The sequence below is a fragment of the Pipistrellus kuhlii genome, unplaced genomic scaffold (assembly GCF_014108245.1).
Source record: "Pipistrellus kuhlii isolate mPipKuh1 unplaced genomic scaffold, mPipKuh1.p scaffold_m20_p_3, whole genome shotgun sequence".
Classification (NCBI taxonomy): Eukaryota; Metazoa; Chordata; class Mammalia; order Chiroptera; family Vespertilionidae; genus Pipistrellus; species Pipistrellus kuhlii.
Window position 1 is genome coordinate 88,294,732 of NW_023425529.1, and position 20,499 is coordinate 88,315,230.

Genomic DNA, 20,499 nt, shown 5'->3' on the forward strand with positions numbered 1-20,499 from the left:
TTTTGTGTAGATTTTTTTTTCCTTTTGGATATATCTCTTAAGAGTTGGATTGCTGGGTCACATGGTAGATAATTCTATATTCAATCTTCTAAAGTACTATCCAACTCTTTTCCAAGTAGTCATAGCATTTTATATATCCTCATCAGTGCTTGAAGGTTCTAATTTCTTCACAACCTCTTCAAGACTTGTTAAAATCTAACCATCCTCTTGATGTAAAAGTGGCATCTTGCTATGGTTTTGATTTACATTCCCCAATAACTTATGATGTTGAGCATGTGTTCATGTGCTTCTTGGAAAATTCATGTACTTGTTGGATATTTTTATGTCTTCTTTGGAAAAGTGTTTATTCAGATCCTTTGCCTTTGTTTAAACCGGATTGTCTTTTTCTTGTTGAGTTTTAAGAAATTTTATATATTTTCAGTGTAATTCCCTTATCACCTACCTGATTATGATATCTTTTACCATTTTGTGGCTGTCTTTGCACTTTATTAATTTAGTTATTTGAAATAAAAAAGCTTTGTGCCCAGAATTTCCATGCTCTCCTTGGAAAGATGATGCAAGGACATGATGAGAAGGTGGCCATCTGTAACCCAGAAAGGGGGCTCCCACAGACACTGAATCTGCCTGCACCTTAACTTCTAGCCTCCAGAACCTGCTGTTTGTGCCAAAAAAAAAAAAGAAATAAAGGTTTTAATTTTGATAATGTTCAATTTTTTTTTCTTTTATAGCCTATGCCTTTGTTATCATATGTAAGAGGCTTATGCTAACTCAAGTATTTGAAGACTTATGCCTATGTTTCTTTAAAATTTTTATAATTTTATCTCTTAAACTTAAATCTGTCATTCATTTTGAGTTAAGTGTCATACATGAAGTAAGGCAGGGGTCTAACCACATGGTTTTGTATGTGGCTATTCTTTTATCCCAAAACTGGAGTTTCTCTATTAAAGGTTAATGATTGGTTTGGCCTAGATGTTGAAATCACCACCAGTTATTAGAGACTTTACCCTACCCTCTGGTTGGCAGTTTATTCCCTGTTATTACTGTAGGATGCCTGTCATTTTCATCACTCTTCACACAAAGGGACTTTTCCATCTATATCCAGACTTACAGAAATTCTATGATGTACTGTTGAATTTGCTAGTTAAGCCTAAACATTAAAAGTGTTGGGTGGTCAGCCATTTTGGTGAGCCTGGTTAGGTGCTGAGGGGTTTTCCAACTGTGGGACGTTTAAAGATAAGTGTGTAAAGCTGAGACATCACTGTCCTGATGGAGAGAAAGCCCATTGAATTGAGCCTGTCCTTAAATCCAGAGAGTCACATGTCAGCTAAGCATCTGTCATCTGAAGGCTGATGGCCAGAGGACCCGTTCCCAAATTGGATCACTCACATAGCTATCAAGTTGGTAGTAGCTATTTCAGGAAGCCTTGATTCCCTCCATGTGGGTCTCTCTTTACACAAAGATGTTATAACATGGTGGTTGGCTTCCCCCAAAGTGAGCAGTTCAAGAGACCCAGGAGGAAGCTGGAATGTATTTTACAATATAACCTAAGAAGTTTCATTCCCTCAGTATTCTACTAGTAACAAAAGTCTGTCCTGCCTCACAGTGGAAGGGAATGGCACAAAGGTGTGAATACTACGAGGTGATAGTCATTGCAGCAGAGGGCATATTGGAGGCTGATTACCACTGGCTTCCCGTGATTTATGCCGCTCCCACATGCAAAAAACTCTCACTCCATTGATGGCTTCCCAAAGTCTCATCCTTTACAATATCAGCTCAACATCCAAAATGTCATAACCTGAATCAGGTCCAGGAATGAATGAAAACACTTAGATATAGTTGATTATAGATCCTTGAATACAGTTCCTCCTGAACAAAAAATATTTTATCTAAAAAAAAGAAATTTCTCCTCCACCCACCCAATAGATAGTGGCGAAACAAGCATAGGATAACTTCAATAGACTCTCCCAATTAGAAACAAAGGAGCATAATGTGAGGCACACGGTGAGATGAGTCACTGGTCCATAGCAATTCTAAAATGATGGTACGTTGATTAGGGCAAAGTGTACTATTGTCTGATAATGATTTTTTTTAAGGTTATTGGTCTTGTTCTCTGGCCCTTGGTTCTCTCTTTGCCTTCCTCTTCAATGAAAGGTTTGCATTTTAGGGATTTTCTCAGCTTGCTTCCTGCATGTGGAAGTTTGGGTGTCTAAAGACCTCCTTTCATTTAGTACTGTCTCTTCACTATTTAATTGTAAGCTGGAAGTAGTTCTCTTAATATAATTCTCTAAAATGTTTTATGTCTTTTATGAATTTTGTTGTGTTAACTTCATTTGACAACAGATACACCCAAAATTAACTTGAAAATAAACCTTTTTCTGCCTTGGGCTTTTTCTTAGGCTACTAAATGACAATAACCTTAAACTTCCTTGAGGCCTTATTATTTAACAATTATTTAAGGCACTGTTTTAGATATTTCTGCAGTCTTATCAAAGTATTTTACATTTGTATCTTTGGCTTCATCACTAGACCATGTTTTCCAATAGCAGCAGAGATATGATCTTTGTCCAGAAGCTACGAGTTTTCAATAAGTCCGAGTTCCTTTATGTTTTCTTTCCCAAATATTTTTATTGGTTTCAGAGAGGAAGGAAGAGGGAGAGAGAGAAACATCATTGATCAGCTACCTCCTGCATCTACCCCGCAATGGGGATTGAGCCCACAACCCCGGCATATACCCTGACCAGGAATTGAACCGTGACCTCCTGGTTCATGGGTTGACACTCAATCACTGAGCCATGCTGGCTGGGCCTAGCTCCTTTATTTTAACATATTTAGTGCGTACTCATACTCTTCCCTTTTACCACAAGAGTAAGGAGAAGCTGGGTAGCGCTTTCAGCACTCTTTCTCAAAATCTCAGTAGCCAAGTTACTAAGTTAGCTATTTAGCAAGATATGATTTCTACATTTCATAATACAGTGCATTAGTTGCTAAACTTTCTGCAGCTGAATAATAAGGATTCACTTCCCATCAGTTTCTCACTTTCTTGTAAGCCCTCACTGCCAGCTTTCAAGGTCATAGGCTTATGCTAAACGTTCCTTTGAAACTTTTTAGGCTTTCACAAATGCTCTTTTCAAGTTCCTTACAGCTGCTACTCTGCCCGATTCCAAAGCTACTTCTCCATCTTTATATTCTTGTTATGGCAGAACCCCTCTTCCAGGTACCAATATCTGTATCATTTATAGTCCTGAATAACAAATCACCCCAGATCATAGAGGCTTAAAATTATAATAGTCATTTATTATCTAATGGTTTCTATAGGTCAAGAATTTGGGAACAGCTTGGTTGGATGCTCCTAGCTTGGAGCCTCTTGTAAGGTTGCAGTCATATTTGGTTAAGTTTATAGTCATCTGAAGGCTTGTCTAAGGATGGAGGACCCACTTCCAAGATTAAGTCATTACTCACATGGATGGTGAGTTGGTGCTGCTATTGGCATGATTTTTCACCAGGTTTCTCACCAGGCTGCTTAAATATCCTGATGGCATAGCTGGCTTTTTCCTGAGAGAGCAAACCAAGAGTCCAAAGAGGAATCTGCAATATATCTCTTTTGACCTAGATTTAGAGGTCACAGTCTAACAGTCTGTCATTTACACAGTATTTGATGTCACATGTCAGTTCTGATTCACAGGTGAGAATCATTGGAGAGCCCATTCTTGGAGTAATTAGCATGTACTTTGACCCATATTATTTTTGCAATTATAACAACAGTGGATTAATGATAGCAATAATAGCAATGCTTATAATTTGTTGCTGTTTACTACGCTCTGGGCAATATTATATACACTTTATATGCAATTTCTCTTCTGTAACTAAAATGGATAGATCGTACTATCCTAATTTTTCAGGTGAGAAAACTGAGGCTCATAGAGTTTGAGTCTGGCCTGAGATTACACAGTTGGTGGTAATCATACCAAACCCAGATCTTTAGTACATTCTGAAAGATGCCACTTCCCTTGCTTTGTTTAATTGTGTCCTTGTTTTCTCCTGTGGGAGGATTGTAGTTTATTAAAGAATTGTGGTCACTTTCCTCAGTATGAAGGAAAGCTGCTGTTTATTCATATTCCCAAGCAAAGCAAGAATTTCTCAGTCATTTGAACAAAACACACCATCTCTCAACAAAATACCTATCAAAGAAGAAATTGTTTAAAAGCAACTAGGAAGAACTATAGAACCATTAAAAAAAATAACTTGGTTCATATAATGTACTGCCCGGTACATGTGAATACACCAGAAAAAAAATAAAGTTGTTATGAAAACAATGGGCCTTAAATAAAAACTCTGAATTGGGCCGAAACTGGTTTGGCTTAGTGGATAGAGCATCAGCCTGCGGACTAAAAGGTCCTAGGTTCGATCCCATCAAGGGCATGTACCTTTGTTGCAGGCACATCCCCAGTAAGGGGTGTGCAAGAGGCAGCTGATCGATGTTTCTCTCTCATCTTCTAATTCTCTATAGTTCTCTTTTCCTCTCTGTAAAAAAATCAATAAAATATATTTTTTAAAAACAAACAAAACCTCTGAATTGGTATACTTGATGATTTTGTGTTTGTTTATTTAATTGTTTTCTTCTCATAGTAGTGAAAGGTTTGGAGTGGGCCAGTATCATGCAAATATGACATGAGGCCATATGCATCAAAGGAAATTTTATTTCAGGTGTCTGGGTGCAGATGGGCTGAATCCAAAAAAAGGGGTCAGCAGTGACTAAAGGGAGAAGCAGGTTTTTATTAGCTTCTGCTGGTTGCAAGTAGTTTCTGTTGATGCAAAGAACTTGACTGGCAGGTCCCTTCCTTGGTTCCTCCAAGTGCCAGATATTCAGTGGTTATCTAAGCTATGCCTAGCTCAAGACTGCAAGCTTTCTGCAAGATATTTGCTAAGCACAATGTTTTCTCTACCGCATTTTATTATCTTTAACTCTTTCAAATATGATACTTGGCCCCACTCTCCCTTTTCTGCTTGGCTGGTGACTCTGCTTTAGCAGGTTGTGAGCCCCAGTTGGAAGTTACTCCATCCTCGTTTATGAATTCCCCACACCCAATTGAGAAGGGCCTTGCAAATAGCAGGTGCGGAGAATGTATGTTGAATTTGTTTAATATGCACTTATTTTCTTAAAGTCTCTATTTTACTGCCTGGGATATCAGTAATGTTGGACAATGATGGATGGATCTTTTACCAATATAATATTTAACCTGAGAAGCACTATAATATAGTTCTAGTTGACTGAGATGTTTCCAGCTTTATATAATTTTATTTATTTATCTTTTTTATTGTTTAAAGTATTACATATAGTAGTACATATATCTCCTTTTTTCTCCATTGACCTTCCTCCAGCCTCCCCTACTCCTTGTCGCATGCCCTTATCCCACCCGCTGCTTCCCCCCACCCCCCAGTATCTTGTGTCCATTGTTTGTGCTTATTTATATGCATGCATTCAAGTCCTTTGGTTGATCTCTTTCCCCCCTCCCCAACACTCCCTAGCCTTCCCACTGTAATTTGACAGAATGTTCAGTGTTTTACTGCCTCTGTATCTATCTTTTTGTTCATCAGTTTATAATGCTCTTTATTTTCCATAAATGAGTGAGATCATGTGGTATTTTTCTTTCATTGCCTGGCTTATTTCACTTAACATAATGCTCTCCAGGTCCATCCATGCTGTTGCAAATGGTAAGAATTCCTTCTTTGTTATTGCAGCATAGTATTTCATTGTGTAGATGTATCATAATTTTCTAATCCATTCATCTGCTGATGGGCATTTAGGCTGTTTCCAAATCTTAGCTATGGTGAATTGTGCTGCTATGAACATATGGGTACATATATCCTTTCTGATTGGTGTTTCTAGTTTCCTGGAATATATTCTTAGAAATGTGATGACTGGGTCCGATGGGAGTTCCATTTTTAGTTTTTTGAAGAAACTCCATACTGTTCTCCACAGTGGCTGCACCAGTCTGCATTCCCACCAGCAATGCATGAGAGTTCCTTTTTCTCTACATCCTCACTAGCACTTGTTGTTAGTTGATTTGTTGATGATTGCCATTCTGACAGGTATGAGAAGGTACCACATTGTTGTTTTGATTTGAATCTCTCAGATAATTAGTGACTTTGAGCATGTTTTCATGTGTCTCTTGGCCTTCCTTCTGTCTTCTTTAGAAAAAGATTCTATTTAGGCCCATTGCCCATTTTGTTTTTATTGGATCGTTTATCTTCCTTTTATTAAGTTGTATAAGTTCCCTGTAGATCTTGGAGATTAAACCTTTATCAGTGATAACATTTGCAGATATGTACTCCCATACTTGTTGATGGTTTCTTTTGCTATGCAAAAGCTTTTTATCTTGATGTAGTCCCATTTGTTTATTTTCTCTTTAGTTTCCATTGTCCTAGGAGAGGTATCAGTGAAGAAATTGCTTCGGTATATGTCTGAGATTTATCCGCCTGTGGATTCCTCTAGTATTTTTATGTTTTCTCGTCTTATGTTTAAGTCATGTCTCCATTTTGAGTTTATTTTTGTGTATGGTGTAACTTGCTGATCTAGTTTCATTTTTTGGCATGTATCTGTCCAATTTTCCCACATTATTTATTGAAGAGACTGTCTTGACTCCATTGTATGTTCATGCATCCTTTGTCAAATATTAATCGGGCATAGTGGTTTGGGTTGATATCTGGGTTTTCTATTCTATTCCATTGGTCTATATGTCTACTCTGGAATCTCAATTCTGTTATATTAAGCTATATGTCTCAGTTTGTATTAGTTCTACACTGGCTTGATTACTATAGCTTTAAACTAAGTTTTGAAATTGGAACATGTAAGCCCTCTAACTTTCTTCTTGTTTTACAAGATTATTTTGGCTATTCTGTGTGCTATGAAATTAATATCAGCTTGTCAGTTTCTGCAAAGAAGCCAGCTAGGGTTTTGATAAGGATTGCATTGCATCTGTCCATCAGTTTGGGAAGTATTGTCTTCTTATCAATATCAAGTATTCTAATCTATGGACACTTACTTGTGTATTCTGATTCTTATCAGCAATGTTTTGTAGTTTTAGAGAACAAGTTTTATACTACTAACTGAACCACCTTAAAGATATGGATGAACCCATACCAAAATTGGTTGAATGTCCATTTAGTATTAGGAAAATATTGAGGTAATTTGATTAATAGTAAAGTGAAATATTACAGAGCAGTGTTTTTATGAAGTAGCTTTGTGGTCTAGAAGCAGTGCAGTTCATACTTCCAGACACTTTGGTATCCTAAGATATAAAAATCCAGAGTTTGTAACAACTGACAGAAGGCTCAACCGAACATCAGAAATCAGTCCTGTATCAGTGCTGCGTTACCGTGGTGACCAACCACTGATTGCTGAGGGGGTTGTGGATCAGGCCCATAGAGAGAGAGGTAGGGTCTTATCCACAGCCTCCGTGGCAGCTATTGATCAGCCATTGCCTCTCTCTTTCTCTCTGGGCTTTACCAGCAGCTGCGCCTTTGTCTCTCCAAGCCTCCGCGGGGGGTACTGATCATCCCTGCCTCTCCGATCAGATCTGGAGATAGGCCCGGAGATGCTGACTAGCATAAAAACTGACCTATCAGAACCAAATCAGGGTGAACTGTGAGAAGCCAATGGCTGCCTAGGGGGCGAAGCTTTTGATGCTGATTGGAATAAAAAATGACCAATCAGAACCAAATTGTCCGGCAGGGGAGGGCAGTTGAAGATGAGATCTGGCCAGAAGGGCCACAGTGGGCAAGATCAGATTGGCAGGGGAGGACAGTTGAGGGCAACCAGGCCTGCAGGGGAGGGCAGTTGAGATCGAGATCAGGCCAGCAGGGGAGGTCAATTAGGGGTAATCAGGCAGGCAGGCAGGCAGGCAGAGGCAGTTAGGGGTGATCAGGCAGACAGGTAGAGAGGTTAGGGACAATCAGGCAACCAGGCAGGAGCAATCAAGCAGGCAGGCAGGTGAGCAGTTAGGAGCCAGTGATCCCAAATTGTGAGAGGGATGTCTGACTGCCAGTTTAGGCCTGAAAGGGGTCCCCAGCTGGAGAGGGTCCAGGCTGGGCTGAGGGAACCCCCTCCATGCACGAATTTCATGCACTGGACTACTAGTAAGGTTAATAAAATTGTTTAAAAACTCTCTATTTTGGCTTTCACATTATTGGAACTTCATGAATGAGGTGACTGCATAGCTACTTCAATGATGGAATGGAAAACCTCAAGTGCCTCACCTTCCTACTGGAAGTTGGTGATGCCAAATACACCTCAAGAAAGTCTGAAAATTATTGCTTACACAATTGAGCTCTCTGGGGAGGGCAGGGCCACACTCCCAAGCAAGTGCACAATGGCCTGGAGAGAGCAGGGAAAGGAGATTCACTTGGAGTTTATTGTGATCAGGGTGTGGGTAGGGTGCATGTTTCAGTCTCAGTAGGTGTTTGTGTGTTTAAACTTTCCCATGGTTTCCAAAAGAAGGAGCGGAGCGCTGGGCTTTCCTAGATCTGGGAAGAGGGAAAGCCCTGATATTTGACTGACAAAAATGTGCTCTATATCATTTAATTGACTTTGAACTTGTTTAGTAAGATAGGATGGTGGTCTATGAGGCCTGAGGCCAGTAAAAGGAAGGTGAAAGTTCCATCAAACACCTTGTTCAAGAGCCTGTGTGTTCTGATAGGCCAAATGCTTGCCTTTTTCACTCTCAGAGATGGGTGAAACTCCAAACGTGGACATGGACTGTCTTTGGTGAGGTCACATATTGTGGCTATAAGAGGTGTGGAAACATGTGTGAGCTTGATTTTTATTCAGGCTGACAATTACACAAAAGTTCCAGAATTTTTGGTATTTTGCTTTTTACCACAAAAGAGGCAATATTGAGCAGAGACCAGACAGCCAGGCAATGGCTCAGAAAGGAAAAGTATACAAACTGGATGACTTCCTGAAGTTTGTCTAATTGTTCTGACTCTTGATCCCATCTTTTCTCAAGGGTATTTTGGTTAAAAGATGAATAGAAGTGGCTCTCCAACAAGCTCTGTTACATGTGATGGCCATGCTTCCATCTGTAAAACTCCCATTGCTGTTCATCGGTTGACCCAAGAGACTTCCCAGGGAGCAAAGGGGTCTGGGAGCAGAGTGATCTTCAGCCCTGTGACATCAGGCAATGGACTGAGGACAGGGAAGCTACCCACTCCTGTAGGTGGGATATGCCAGAAGGCCCTAGTTTGGCTCCATCCTATAGCAAGAAAACCTTGCTACCCTGTTTCCCCGAAAATAAGACTGTGTCTTATATTAATTTTTGCTCCCATAGATGCAGTAGGTCTTATTTTCAGCGGATGTCTTATTTTTCCATGAAGAAGAATACAGTACACATTTATTGTTAAATGAAAATAAAGGAAATTTATTACCTGTATACTGTACAGTAGTACAGTAGTTGTCAACACAAACCAGACAAACTGTGAATCCTACAGTATCAAGAATTTACTCACTTATTCAATTGACAATCATGTCATCATATTCTGGAACATCATCATAACAATCCAATTCCTGAATTTCCTGGTGAATTTATTGTGACTCAATTTCATTCAGAATCAGTGGACCAAATCTCTCATGTTTAGCCTAGGGGAGCCTTATTTTTGGGGGATGCCTTATATTTCACACAGAAGGAAACCTGTAAGTAGGTCTTATTTTTGGAGGATGTCTTATTTTCGGGGAAACACGGTAGCTGCGCTGGGTGTCAAATGGTCAGGATCAATGAGAACTTCTCTTTTCAGGGGAGACCAGCATATGTCCAGCAGTTGCCACTCTAATGCTGTAGTGTGAAGGGCCAAGAAGGGCAATTCTTGCATTAAAACCCATGAGCAAATTATAGTCATTGTAAGTGGTCTAGAAACTTCAGGAGGTACAAGCACTTCCATTAGAGCCCTAAGTTGCTCAGTGAGTGAGTCTCTGAGGGCTCTAATGAAAGTGCTTGTTCATTATAATTTGGACAGATTCTAGAGCCATTTATTGGAGTGGACCCTGATAAAGGAGAACTGAATTGCAAATAACAACATAAATGGACTTTAGGTAAATTTTTCAAATGAAGAATATTGAAATAGTCAATATATCAGAATGCATTTGGCTTCCTGAAACCAAAAGAGACCCAAAGATCTTGGGCTTCTTTTAACATTATGGGGGCTGATACTATCATTAGCTATTTCTTGACAGTGTCAGGGATGGGGTACCCCACAGTTTACCCAATCATTTTTAGGAATTTAAGATGGCAGATCCTTGCATTACATATTTGTATTTCCTGAGTGAGTGTCAAATGAATGTCTGCAGAGGAGGATGCCATCAGTGTCACAGTAGACCTGAGCTCCTGGAAAAAGTTGGATACAGTTAAGATCTAGCCTGAAAAGACTGTGTGTGATGTCAAAGCTGTGAGGTACCTCATGGGTAGCCACCATGTAAAGGTGTATTGTGTCCCTTTGGAAATAAAAGAAAAAACTGTGGCTGAGAGGCTGTTGAAATTGCAACTGAATGGAACATGTTATCCAGATCTATAACAGCAAAACTATTTTCCAGTTTTTGATTTAATGGAATCAGTAATTTCAATAATACTGTGTTGGAGGGCTTAATGAGTAGCACCATAGCCTCAAGGTTGCATAATCCACTGTGAAGTGTCATTTATTTCAGGTTTAAAAACAGGTCAAATAGATTGTTAAATGGAGAAGCAGTGGGCTTGTATAATGAGTTTCAATCTTTCCAGGTTTTGCTTTAAATTTACATTGGGCCATAATAACTACTTTAATTGGAGGTATGGTCCCTGGAGTCCCATTTTGTCAAGCCAATTTGTAAGTGTTACAAATTTTATTTAATTAAATTTATTCATAATTGAGTGTTCATGTTCACTCTGGGATATTTTAGGGCCATGGGTGCTATGTGCTATAACTGGGAAATTTAGGCAAGATGATAATTCTGTGGTTGAAGTGAAGCATATGTGTATCCTCTATTTTTTGTTCAGTAATTTTCCTAAGATTTTAGAATATTATAGGGGATACATTGTTTAAATTTAATGAGATCCCAGGAATAACTTAAACCTCAGTATTGATTAAGGCCATGAAAGTTTGCTAATTGGTGCTGTTAAGCAGATGTTAGCATTAATTCGGAAGCTGTGTTGTAGAGGTACAACAGTCAGTTAGTGCCCCTTTCTCATTTGTTGTATAAATTCTTTTAGAAAATTTTGGATTTCCAGTTCCAAAATTAGGTCCAACTGTGGACATCTGTTTTAGTTTGTGGTTTACTCTGCTATACCCAGGTTTTTTCCTCTCTCTCTATTCGCCCCTCCTTCTACCCCCTCTTTCTTTTTAAGCGTTTATTGTATTTACTGGGGGTTCTCTGTACTATGCTTACCTATATATATGAAACCCTAAATGACCAATCATCCGGTCGACCATTAACCATTTGACTGGTTGCTATGACATACACTCATTACCAGGGTGCAGAAGCTCAACGCAGGAGCTGCTCCTGGTAGTCTGAGCTCCCACAGTGGGAGCACTGGTCAGCTCACTGTTGAGCACCAGAAGCTTGGCTTATGGCTGGCAAGCATAGCTGCAGGGGCATGAGCCTCTCCCGCCTCTGTGCTGTGCTACCGAGTGAGTGGCAGCAGTAGCAGCAGGCACAGTGTGCCAGGATGAGCGGGAGCAGAGCAGCACCTGGCCAGGGCTTGGGCTCCTCCCAGGCTGCCTGCCACTTTGCGCACTATTTCATTCCTTGGGCCAGGCCTGCGAGGATCAGGCCAAAACCTGACCTCAAGAGGGTGCAGACCAGGCTGTGGGACCCCACCAGTGCATAAATCCTTGCACCGGGCCTTCAGTATTTTATAAAATTTCTCAGAGAGCTGCAAATCAATATCCACCAGGTTTGGAGGCCTTCCCCATGGCAGTGGTTGCTTTATAGGATTTAAGGATGCTGGTATAAGAAGGTTTGAATTAACTTCTTTGCAGTGCCACAGAGATGCCATGGAGTTTTCTCTATAACTCTGTGGATCAGCATTTTTATTGTGACAGAGATGTAGACAGCAGCAGCAACAGAGGAATGTAAGGGGACTGCTGAGCCATCTGCTCTTTATTGCAGGCCTCAGCGCTTCACATGGTTCCTTTTTTATTATCTTTTTCCCCCTAGTGACTGCTTTTCCATGAGTGACCACACAGTGAACCTGTGTTTAACACCAGTAGTCTTTCCCCTGAGCTCAGCATTAGTCTCAACTCCATTCTAAAATGCACATATAGGTCCAACCTATAAAGTACATGACACAAGGCCACTCTGAAATAGCCCCACCTGAATCTCATATTCATTTCTTAAAATCCAATTAATTATTGAAACTTCCAGTGTAGATCATGGAATTCCATTACAAGGGCTCTGGAGGGCTCACAGCATGAGCAGTACAGCTCAGAGCAGGAGCTCGCCGGCAAGCAGCAGCTCAGAGGGCAGTTGCCCGTCAACAAGCAAAGGACCCCCCATGGGTGGTCACTGTCTCAGTATCCTGATCACAGCACCTATTGTTGTAGTTACCCTGAAGAAGTAGGGTGGACCCACCCAAAATTCAGTTTGTAAAGACCAATTAAACCATGCACAAAGCAAGAGGACATTTATTACCACTTATTACATAACTAGAGGCCTGGTGCATGAAATTTGTGCGTTGTGGGGAGGAGGCGTCCCTCAGCCTGGCCTGTGCCCTTTCTCGGGTATCCCTCAGTCTGGGAGCTTTTGCAGATGTCTGACTTCCACGGGGGTAGGAGAGGCTTCCACTATCACTTATGCTCATCAGCCATGATCCTGGCCAAGGGCTTCTGGTTGAGTGGCACTCCCCCAGTCAGACCACACTGGCCACCAGGGGGCAGCTCCTGCATTTAGCATCTGCCCCCTGCTGGTCAGTGGTCATCATACTGACCAGTTGTTCTCTGTTCAGTCTATTTGCATATTAGCCTTTTATTATATAGGATTGAGGTCTCTCTGGCATGTCTTAAACAGGCTCAGTTTTTTGTTGTTGTTATTTAGGTGGGACTGGGATAGGGCTCCCAGGAAGTGGGCAGTGGCTTATGCAGCTTGAATCTCTTGCAGGTGTCAAAGGAAGGAGCACTGGGCTTTTTCAACAATTTTCCCAGATATGGTGGAAAGGGGTGGGAGTATAGAAGGGGGTTGAGACTTGATAGTAGTCAAACAAAATGGAATCTGACCCTTGACTATAGTTCCTAATTATTTTTTTAAGCTATTGGGTTCAGTCATTAGACTATCCATTGCAAGTGGGTCCAAATACAATTGACTTTTGTATATTGAACTTTTTCCAGTAAGCTTGCTAAGCTCATTATTATTTCTAACTAGAGACCTGATACACAAATTCATGCATGGTTGGGTCCCTTGGAATGACCTGTGGAGATTGGGCCAAAACCACAGTCCAACGCCACCTGCTACTCCTGCCTGCCAAACTGGTCATCCTGGCCTGGCTATGCTTGCCACAGGATCAGTGCCCAGTCAGTCCCAATTGAGAGAAGCTTGCGCCACCACAGCAGTGCTCACCAGTCATGAGCCCTGCATCTGGTGCCCACCCAAGGAGGGTGGGGTGGGGGTGGGATGCAATTGGCCCTCCAGGCAGATGATGGGATGCCCTTGCTGACATTTGCACTGGTTGTCGGAAGACACCTAGTGATTACCTTTATATTGTTTCTTCCCCTTGTGGGAGGGAAAGTGGCCATGGTGCTAGAGGCCAACTTCCAGGAGTCTGGCAGTGCTGTCAGGATTGTACTAGTGACACCAGTCCATCGGTGCCTGGCCCATTCTCTGGAGGGCTACTAAGGGAATGTGTGGCTGCTGCCCAGCTGGTGGGCCACTGGGATGGGTTAGACAGCTGAGCAGCAATCACACTTTGGGAACTCACTGACCTCCAGGAGGCAGCTCCTGCTTTGAGCATCTTCTCCCTTGTGGTCAGTATGAGTCATAGCAACTGGTCAACTAGTCATTTGGTCACTTAAGTTTTTTATGTATATAGATAGCTTTTAGATTTTATATGATTTTTTTATACAAGCAACATCATTAACAAATAAAGTTTTTCTTTTGATTATAATATGCATTTTTTATATTATTTTCTTGCCTTATTGCTCAGGCATGTATTCATTTTCATTTATCTTAAAAGTATTTTTTAATTGCCATGTGATTTTTTTCTATTACCATTGATTATTTGGTAGTGTGTTTCTTAATTTACACATATTTGTGAGCTTGACAAATTTCCTCCTGATTTTTATTTCTAATTTTATTCCATTATGATCATAGAATGTACTTATATCATTTCAATCCTTTTAAATTTACTGATAATTGTTTTATAGCTTAATCTATACTTTATCAGATTAAATTATAGTTCCTCAAGTTTATATGCACTTGAGGAACATGTATAGGGTGAGGCAAAAGAAGGTTTACAGTTGTATGTGAAACAGTTTATTTTTGTATTATTATTTTTTATTAATTATTATATTATTTTTCATATGAACCTACATTTGCTTCATCCTGTATTTTTTGCTGCTATTGGATGAAGTATTTTATTGATATTTGTTAAATATAGTTGGTTTATAGTATTAAAGTCTTCTAAATTCTTGCTGATTTTCTGCCTAATCATTCCATTATTAAAAGTGGAGTATTGGAGTCTTCAACTATTATTTTGAATTGTTTATTTCTCCTGGCAATTCTGGAAGTTTTTGCTTTGTGTATTTTGGGACTATGTTGTTAGGAGTATGAAATTTATAAGTGCTATATTTTGTTTACCATGATAAAAATACCCCTCTTATTTCTTTCTTGTTTTAAAATGTGTTTTGTCTAATGTGACTATAGCCACTCCAGCTGTCTGATGGTTTTTCTTTACACAATGTGTCTTTTCCCATCCTTCCACTTTTATTTTAGTATTTTTATTTATTTATTTATAATATATTTTATTGATTTTTCACAGAGAGGAAGAGAGAGAGATAAGAGAATTAGAAACATCGATGAGAGAGAAACATCGATTAGTTGCCTCCTGCACACCCCCCACTAGGGATGTGCCTGAAACTAAGATACATGCCCTTGGCCGGAATCGAACCTGGGACCCTTCAGTCTGCAGGCTGACGCTCTATCCACTAAGCCAAACAGGTTCCGGCCATCCTTTTACTTTTAAATTAATTGCAAATTTGAATTATTTGATTTATATTTTCATCTTGTTTTTTTCATCTAGTCTGACAATCTCCGCCTGATGATTGGATCATTTTATACATTCACATTCAATGTTATTATTGATAGAGTTAGAAGTTAGATTTACAAGTGCCATTTTACTTTTTGTTTTCTGGCTGCTCGTTTCTTTTCTGTTTCTTTATTCTTCTTAACTACTTTCTTTTGCATCAAGTGTTAAAGAAAGTAGTAATGAGGAGTGGTATTTTTTAGTTTAGCATTTTAATTCCTTTAGTGATTTTTAGTTATATTTTTATTACTCTAGGGCTTACCAGATACATCTTAACTTGTCAGAATCTATTTAATATTTATACTACTTCAGTGAGCTATAGAAATGTTACTCCTTTGTAGCTCTATTTATTCATTCTTCCTTTTGTGCTATTCTTATATATTACATTTATGTGTGTTACAATATGCAATACATATTTTTAGTAATCTATCCTAATATATAAAAATTCAAGGGCCTTCATGGCCGAAACAACTGGATGGAACACCAAACACCGAACAGCAGGCTGTGTTGGGCAACAAGGCTGGCAGGGGAGTTAGTGAGAAATGACCAAACGAAAGAACAGTAGCTGTGTGGGGTAACCAGGCCGGCAGAGGGGTTAGTGAGGAATGACCAAATGACCAAGCAGCAGGCTGCGTTGGGCAACCAGGCTTGCAGGGGGGCATGTGGGGACGACCAGGCCAGCGGGGGTGGAGAGGGAGGGGGGAGTGAGGGTGACAAGGCCAGCAGGCAGAGGCGGTTAGGGGTGATCAGGCAGGCAGGCAGGTGAGCAGTTAAGAGCCAGCAGTTCCAGATTGTGAGAGGGGTCCTGGATTGAAGAGGGTGCAGCCTGGACTGAAGGGACCCCCCTCCCAAGCAGAATTTTATACACCAGGCCTCTAGTCTATATATATATTTATATATATAAAGAGCCAGGTTGTAAAATCAAGACTACCAAAGACTCGACTGAATGCCAGGGTGTGTTTGCAGCATTGAGTGGGCTGAACTGATGATCTCTCACAGAGAAGGAGTGGTAGGGCTGATCAGAGTGGCAGCAGCCACTGGCAAGGCCTAGAGAGAGAAGCAGGGTGACCAGACAGCCAAGTCTCTTTCTCTGTCTCAGAGGTTAGCAGTTCAGCCTGCTTGCCAGCCTCCCTCTTTGGCCCTTGAAACAGCTGCGGCCGCTGCTGATCAGGCCCTCCCCCAGCACAGGTGTGCAGAGCCCCTGCCGCCTGGCCCCCTATACTGCGTGTGCAACCTCCCCGTCTGGTCCACCTGTTATGGCATCCCAGTTAATTAGCATATTTCTCTCATATATGGAATACTAAGTGAGTTGGCCCTTTTTTTTCTTTTTAAATTTTGTATCATGGAGTATCTGTATCTTGATAACATTCTGTTTCTGTCTGGTACAGAGAGGCTTCTTGTAGGTAATGATGATAATAAGAATACTGCTCAGACATAGTGGTACTGAGATGATGGATTTATATCATGACTAGAGGCCTGTTGCACAAATTTATGCACAGGCCGTGTCCCTTAGCCTGACTGGCAATCAGGCCCTATCATGAGTGCTGGCGGGCCATGGAGAGGGACTATGGGCAGTTGGCCAGCTGGCCATGGGAGGTTGGCTGGCCATGAGAGGTTGGCTATGGGAGCACATTGACATGGGGCAGCTCCTGCATTGAGCATCTTTCCCCTGGTGGTCAGTGTATGTCATAGCAACCGGTTGACCAGTCATTCAGTTGCTTAGGCTTTTATATATATAAATGTTTTATTACTTTAATAGCTAGATTTGCATATGTCTGGGAACTAATTTTGAAGTTTGTACTAATACAAAAGCAAGAAATAGAAAAGAAGAGAAGCTTAACATTAATTTGAGTACCTGTCAAGTTTGAATTATAGGTAGGGATACTTATACTAAACCTACAAGGCCAGTTTTGTGATCCTCAGTTCCTTCTGGAGAAGGAACCTGTGGTTCTTAGTGTTAGGTAATGGATCTAAAGGTACACCACTAGTAACTGGTACAGCCTAGATTCGAACCTGGCAGACCACAGTCTGGACCCTTTCCACCACATTCCTACAACCAACAAAAAGTTCATACAACGATTTTTTTTTTACCTGTTTCCATGACTTACACATACTGGTTATAATTACTAATGAATAGTGGCCACAAGGGTCCTTTGCCCATTTTATGTCAGATTTTAAGGTGTATCTCAACTGCACAATTCTAGGGTAACTTGCAACAGTAAGTATTTTCATTCCATCCAGCCTTCTAAGCACTTTGCATCTTTCTTTATGACCCTACAACAGGGTTAGTGTCTGTTCTGGTTCCATCCACCTTCTTCCTCTCTTTCTCTTTGAGTTCTCTGAAACTCCTGGCCCACAGTGAGGGGTTTTCTCAGGAAGGTGTGTTTGTGAATGTGCTTCAAGGTTACTCATGGCATATTTATGGTAGAATTGGATTAATATTCACACTGTGTATATTGTCTGTTTTGCTTTCATCTATTCTGAGAAATATATATTTTTTGTTTGGGTTCATTTTAGCAGATTTAAAGAAAGCCTCCAGTTTGAATGCTGCCAAATCCTGTCTACCGAAGTCTGGACTTCGTCCTCCTGGATACTCACGCCTGCCCTCAGCCAAGCTGGCGGCGCTGGGCTTCGTGCGGAGCTCCAGCGTGACCTCCGTCTCCAGCACCCAGTCCCTGGACAGCGTGCAGCCCGAGCAGAGCCGGCTGGCTAACTGTAAGTGGGGCGGCTGGGCAGGCAGCTTGTGTGGTTCTCTTGTACAAATGCACCTCTCTCTCCAGATAGGAGCAGGTGAATCGGCATATGTGTGTAACAGTGTTTCGTTTTCTTTATGGGTTGACTAGCTTAATATACCATCATTGGGATTTATAAAAATAATCGACTGAAGAAAAGTAGCCTGTTTCACACTATCATATTCTCAGTTATGGAGAATTGACAGGCTGGAAAAATACTTTTAAATTACACTTAAACTAGAAAATGAATTATTCAGGGACAGGTTCCAGGAACCCTTTGCTTCATGGTTTCTAAATAAAACGTCCAAGATCTATAAAAGGTGTTACCACTTTGTGTTGTCATGAAACATATTATATTTTAAATATTAATGGAAAGATCACCTGTGATTACCTGTAATGCCTTCATATTGATGGAGCACTTGACTGGATATCTAAAAGTTAATTCCAAGCTGTTAAAATTGGAAAACACAGCTGAGCTTTTTCAAGTCTGTGACCAGGGTGGTCCCCATTAGCTGATATGATTGCTAACAGTCTCAAAGCAAGTCACAACACCAGTGTCCCTAAAGAAGATCCAGAGGCTGCCCATTTGGCTAAGCCTTTGATGACCAAATCCCACCTCCGCCTCATCAACTTCGAAGTTATTGTTATTGGATCTGAATCCATGGCATCTTAGATGTTGGTTAGCAAGAATCTGCTGAGGGCCATGAAATTTTAGAGGTTTTTTTTGTTTTGTTTTGTTTTGTGTGTGTGTGTGTGTGTGTGTGTGTGTGTGTGAGACTAGTAGTTTTATTTTATTTTATTTTATTTTTTTTTTTTATTATATGTGTACATACCTTACCAATCCCCCCCCCACTCGCATACATGCCCTCCATCCCCAGAGTTTTTCATCTATGTTTTAGAGGTTTTTATGTGAGGATCTATTTTGAAGGGATTATAGTAGTTGGATCAGATTGGAGGAGGGACAGGGACAGAGACATGGAGAGAGAAAAAGAGAGATTGGGAGATCAAGCTGAGAAAGAGTGACTGAGAATGAGATTGAAAAAATATATATATATATATATATATATATATATATATATATATATATATATATATAAATTTCCTTCCTCCAAGCTTCTTTTTCAATGTCTTGTGTTTACAGAGATGATCTGTGGAACATTTGTACACTTACAGTTCTAACTTTTAGTCTACTTAGTTATACCTAGAAGTAATGCATGCATTTTCATTTTTCTTTATCTCGATGTGTTTGTAAGCAGTTTCTAAGAGGTTTTTTGCTCACTTGGTTTCCTGAAGTTGCTGTGGCCCAGATCTACTTTAAGAATCAGATTCATTTTAAGAATACCATTGTAATTAGGGATTACACTATGGCATAACTGAAGTCTCAGAATCTGAAATGGAAAATATATTAAGGAATTATTTGCATATATGTAACTCATGTTTTTAGATATTTATGTGCATAACAGTCTGAAGATTTTAAAATATAGAAGTAACTCTTTATCATCATTTTTCATAGTAAAACTTCCAGTGACATATTTCTCTTTTAGGGGTAGCATGAAGGAAAAATGTCTCAGGTGGTATAAATATTTCTAAGGAAAAAAGGAAGATTTTGATTCCTTAAAAAAATTTTGATTCCTTAAAAAAATTCAAGGTGAATTGAACTATGTCCCCATGGCATCAGCTTTTGCTAAAGGAGAGCTGACAGATGTGGACAGAATAATTCCAGGTGTGCTTTGGGCATTTCTAATCACCTCTGCTTCAAAGGAAACTAGATAGGCACCCCCTGAACACTCTGGGGTTATGTGCCAGAGAAAATAACTCTTAGTTTAAAGGCTTCATATAAAAGCATGTTTAATATTTCTATTCAGAATTTTAAATAAAAAAAAATAGTATCTTAGAATTTACTTTTATTTGTCACTGAATTATAAATTCGTACGTCACTGGTGAATCACAGAAAAACTTCACATGTATTTTAATAGATATCTTAGTACTGTTAACCATCCTATCTAATAAAAGAGTAATATGCAAATTGACCATTACTCCAAGATACAAGATGGCCACCACAAGATGGCCTGCAGGGGAGGGCAGTTGTGGGCAGTTGGAGGAAACCAGGCCAGCAAGGGAAGGCAGTTGGGGAGGATCAGGCCTGCAGAAGAGTGCTGTGGGGGGAGGTGAGGGAGACCAGGCCTATAGGGGAGGACAGTTGGGAGGGACCAGGCCTGCAAGGGGAGGGCAGTTCTGAGTGATCAAGCCGGCAAGGTAGGGCGGTTGGGGGGGACCAGGCATGTAGGGGATGGCAATTGGGGAGGACCAGGCCAGCAGGAGAGGGCAGGTGGTGGTGGGGGACCAGGCCTGCAAGAGAGGGCAGTTCGGGGGGACCATGCCTGAAGGGGAGGGCAGTTGGGGAGGACTCAGGCCTGTAGGGGAGGACAGTTGTGGGGGGTAGGGACCAAGCCTGCAGGGAAAGACAGTTGGGAGGGACTCAGGCCAGCATTGGAGGCAGTTTGGGATGG

General features: G+C 40.7%; 1 protein-coding gene across 4 annotated transcripts in view; it reads left to right on the forward strand.

The window, feature by feature from the left end:
• The window catches only part of MTUS2 (microtubule associated scaffold protein 2), a 467,760-nt gene that overhangs the window by 192,808 nt on the left and 254,453 nt on the right, over positions 1–20,499 (forward strand). For 3 of the 4 annotated variants that reach the window (XM_045588480.1, XM_045588478.1, XM_045588481.1), the window contains exon 5: positions 17,775–17,972. In XM_045588480.1, the coding sequence (XP_045444436.1) occupies positions 17,775–17,972 (198 nt within the window). The remainder of the gene's footprint in view (positions 1–17,774; positions 17,973–20,499) is intronic. The other variant, XM_045588479.1, reaches the window with a different exon arrangement.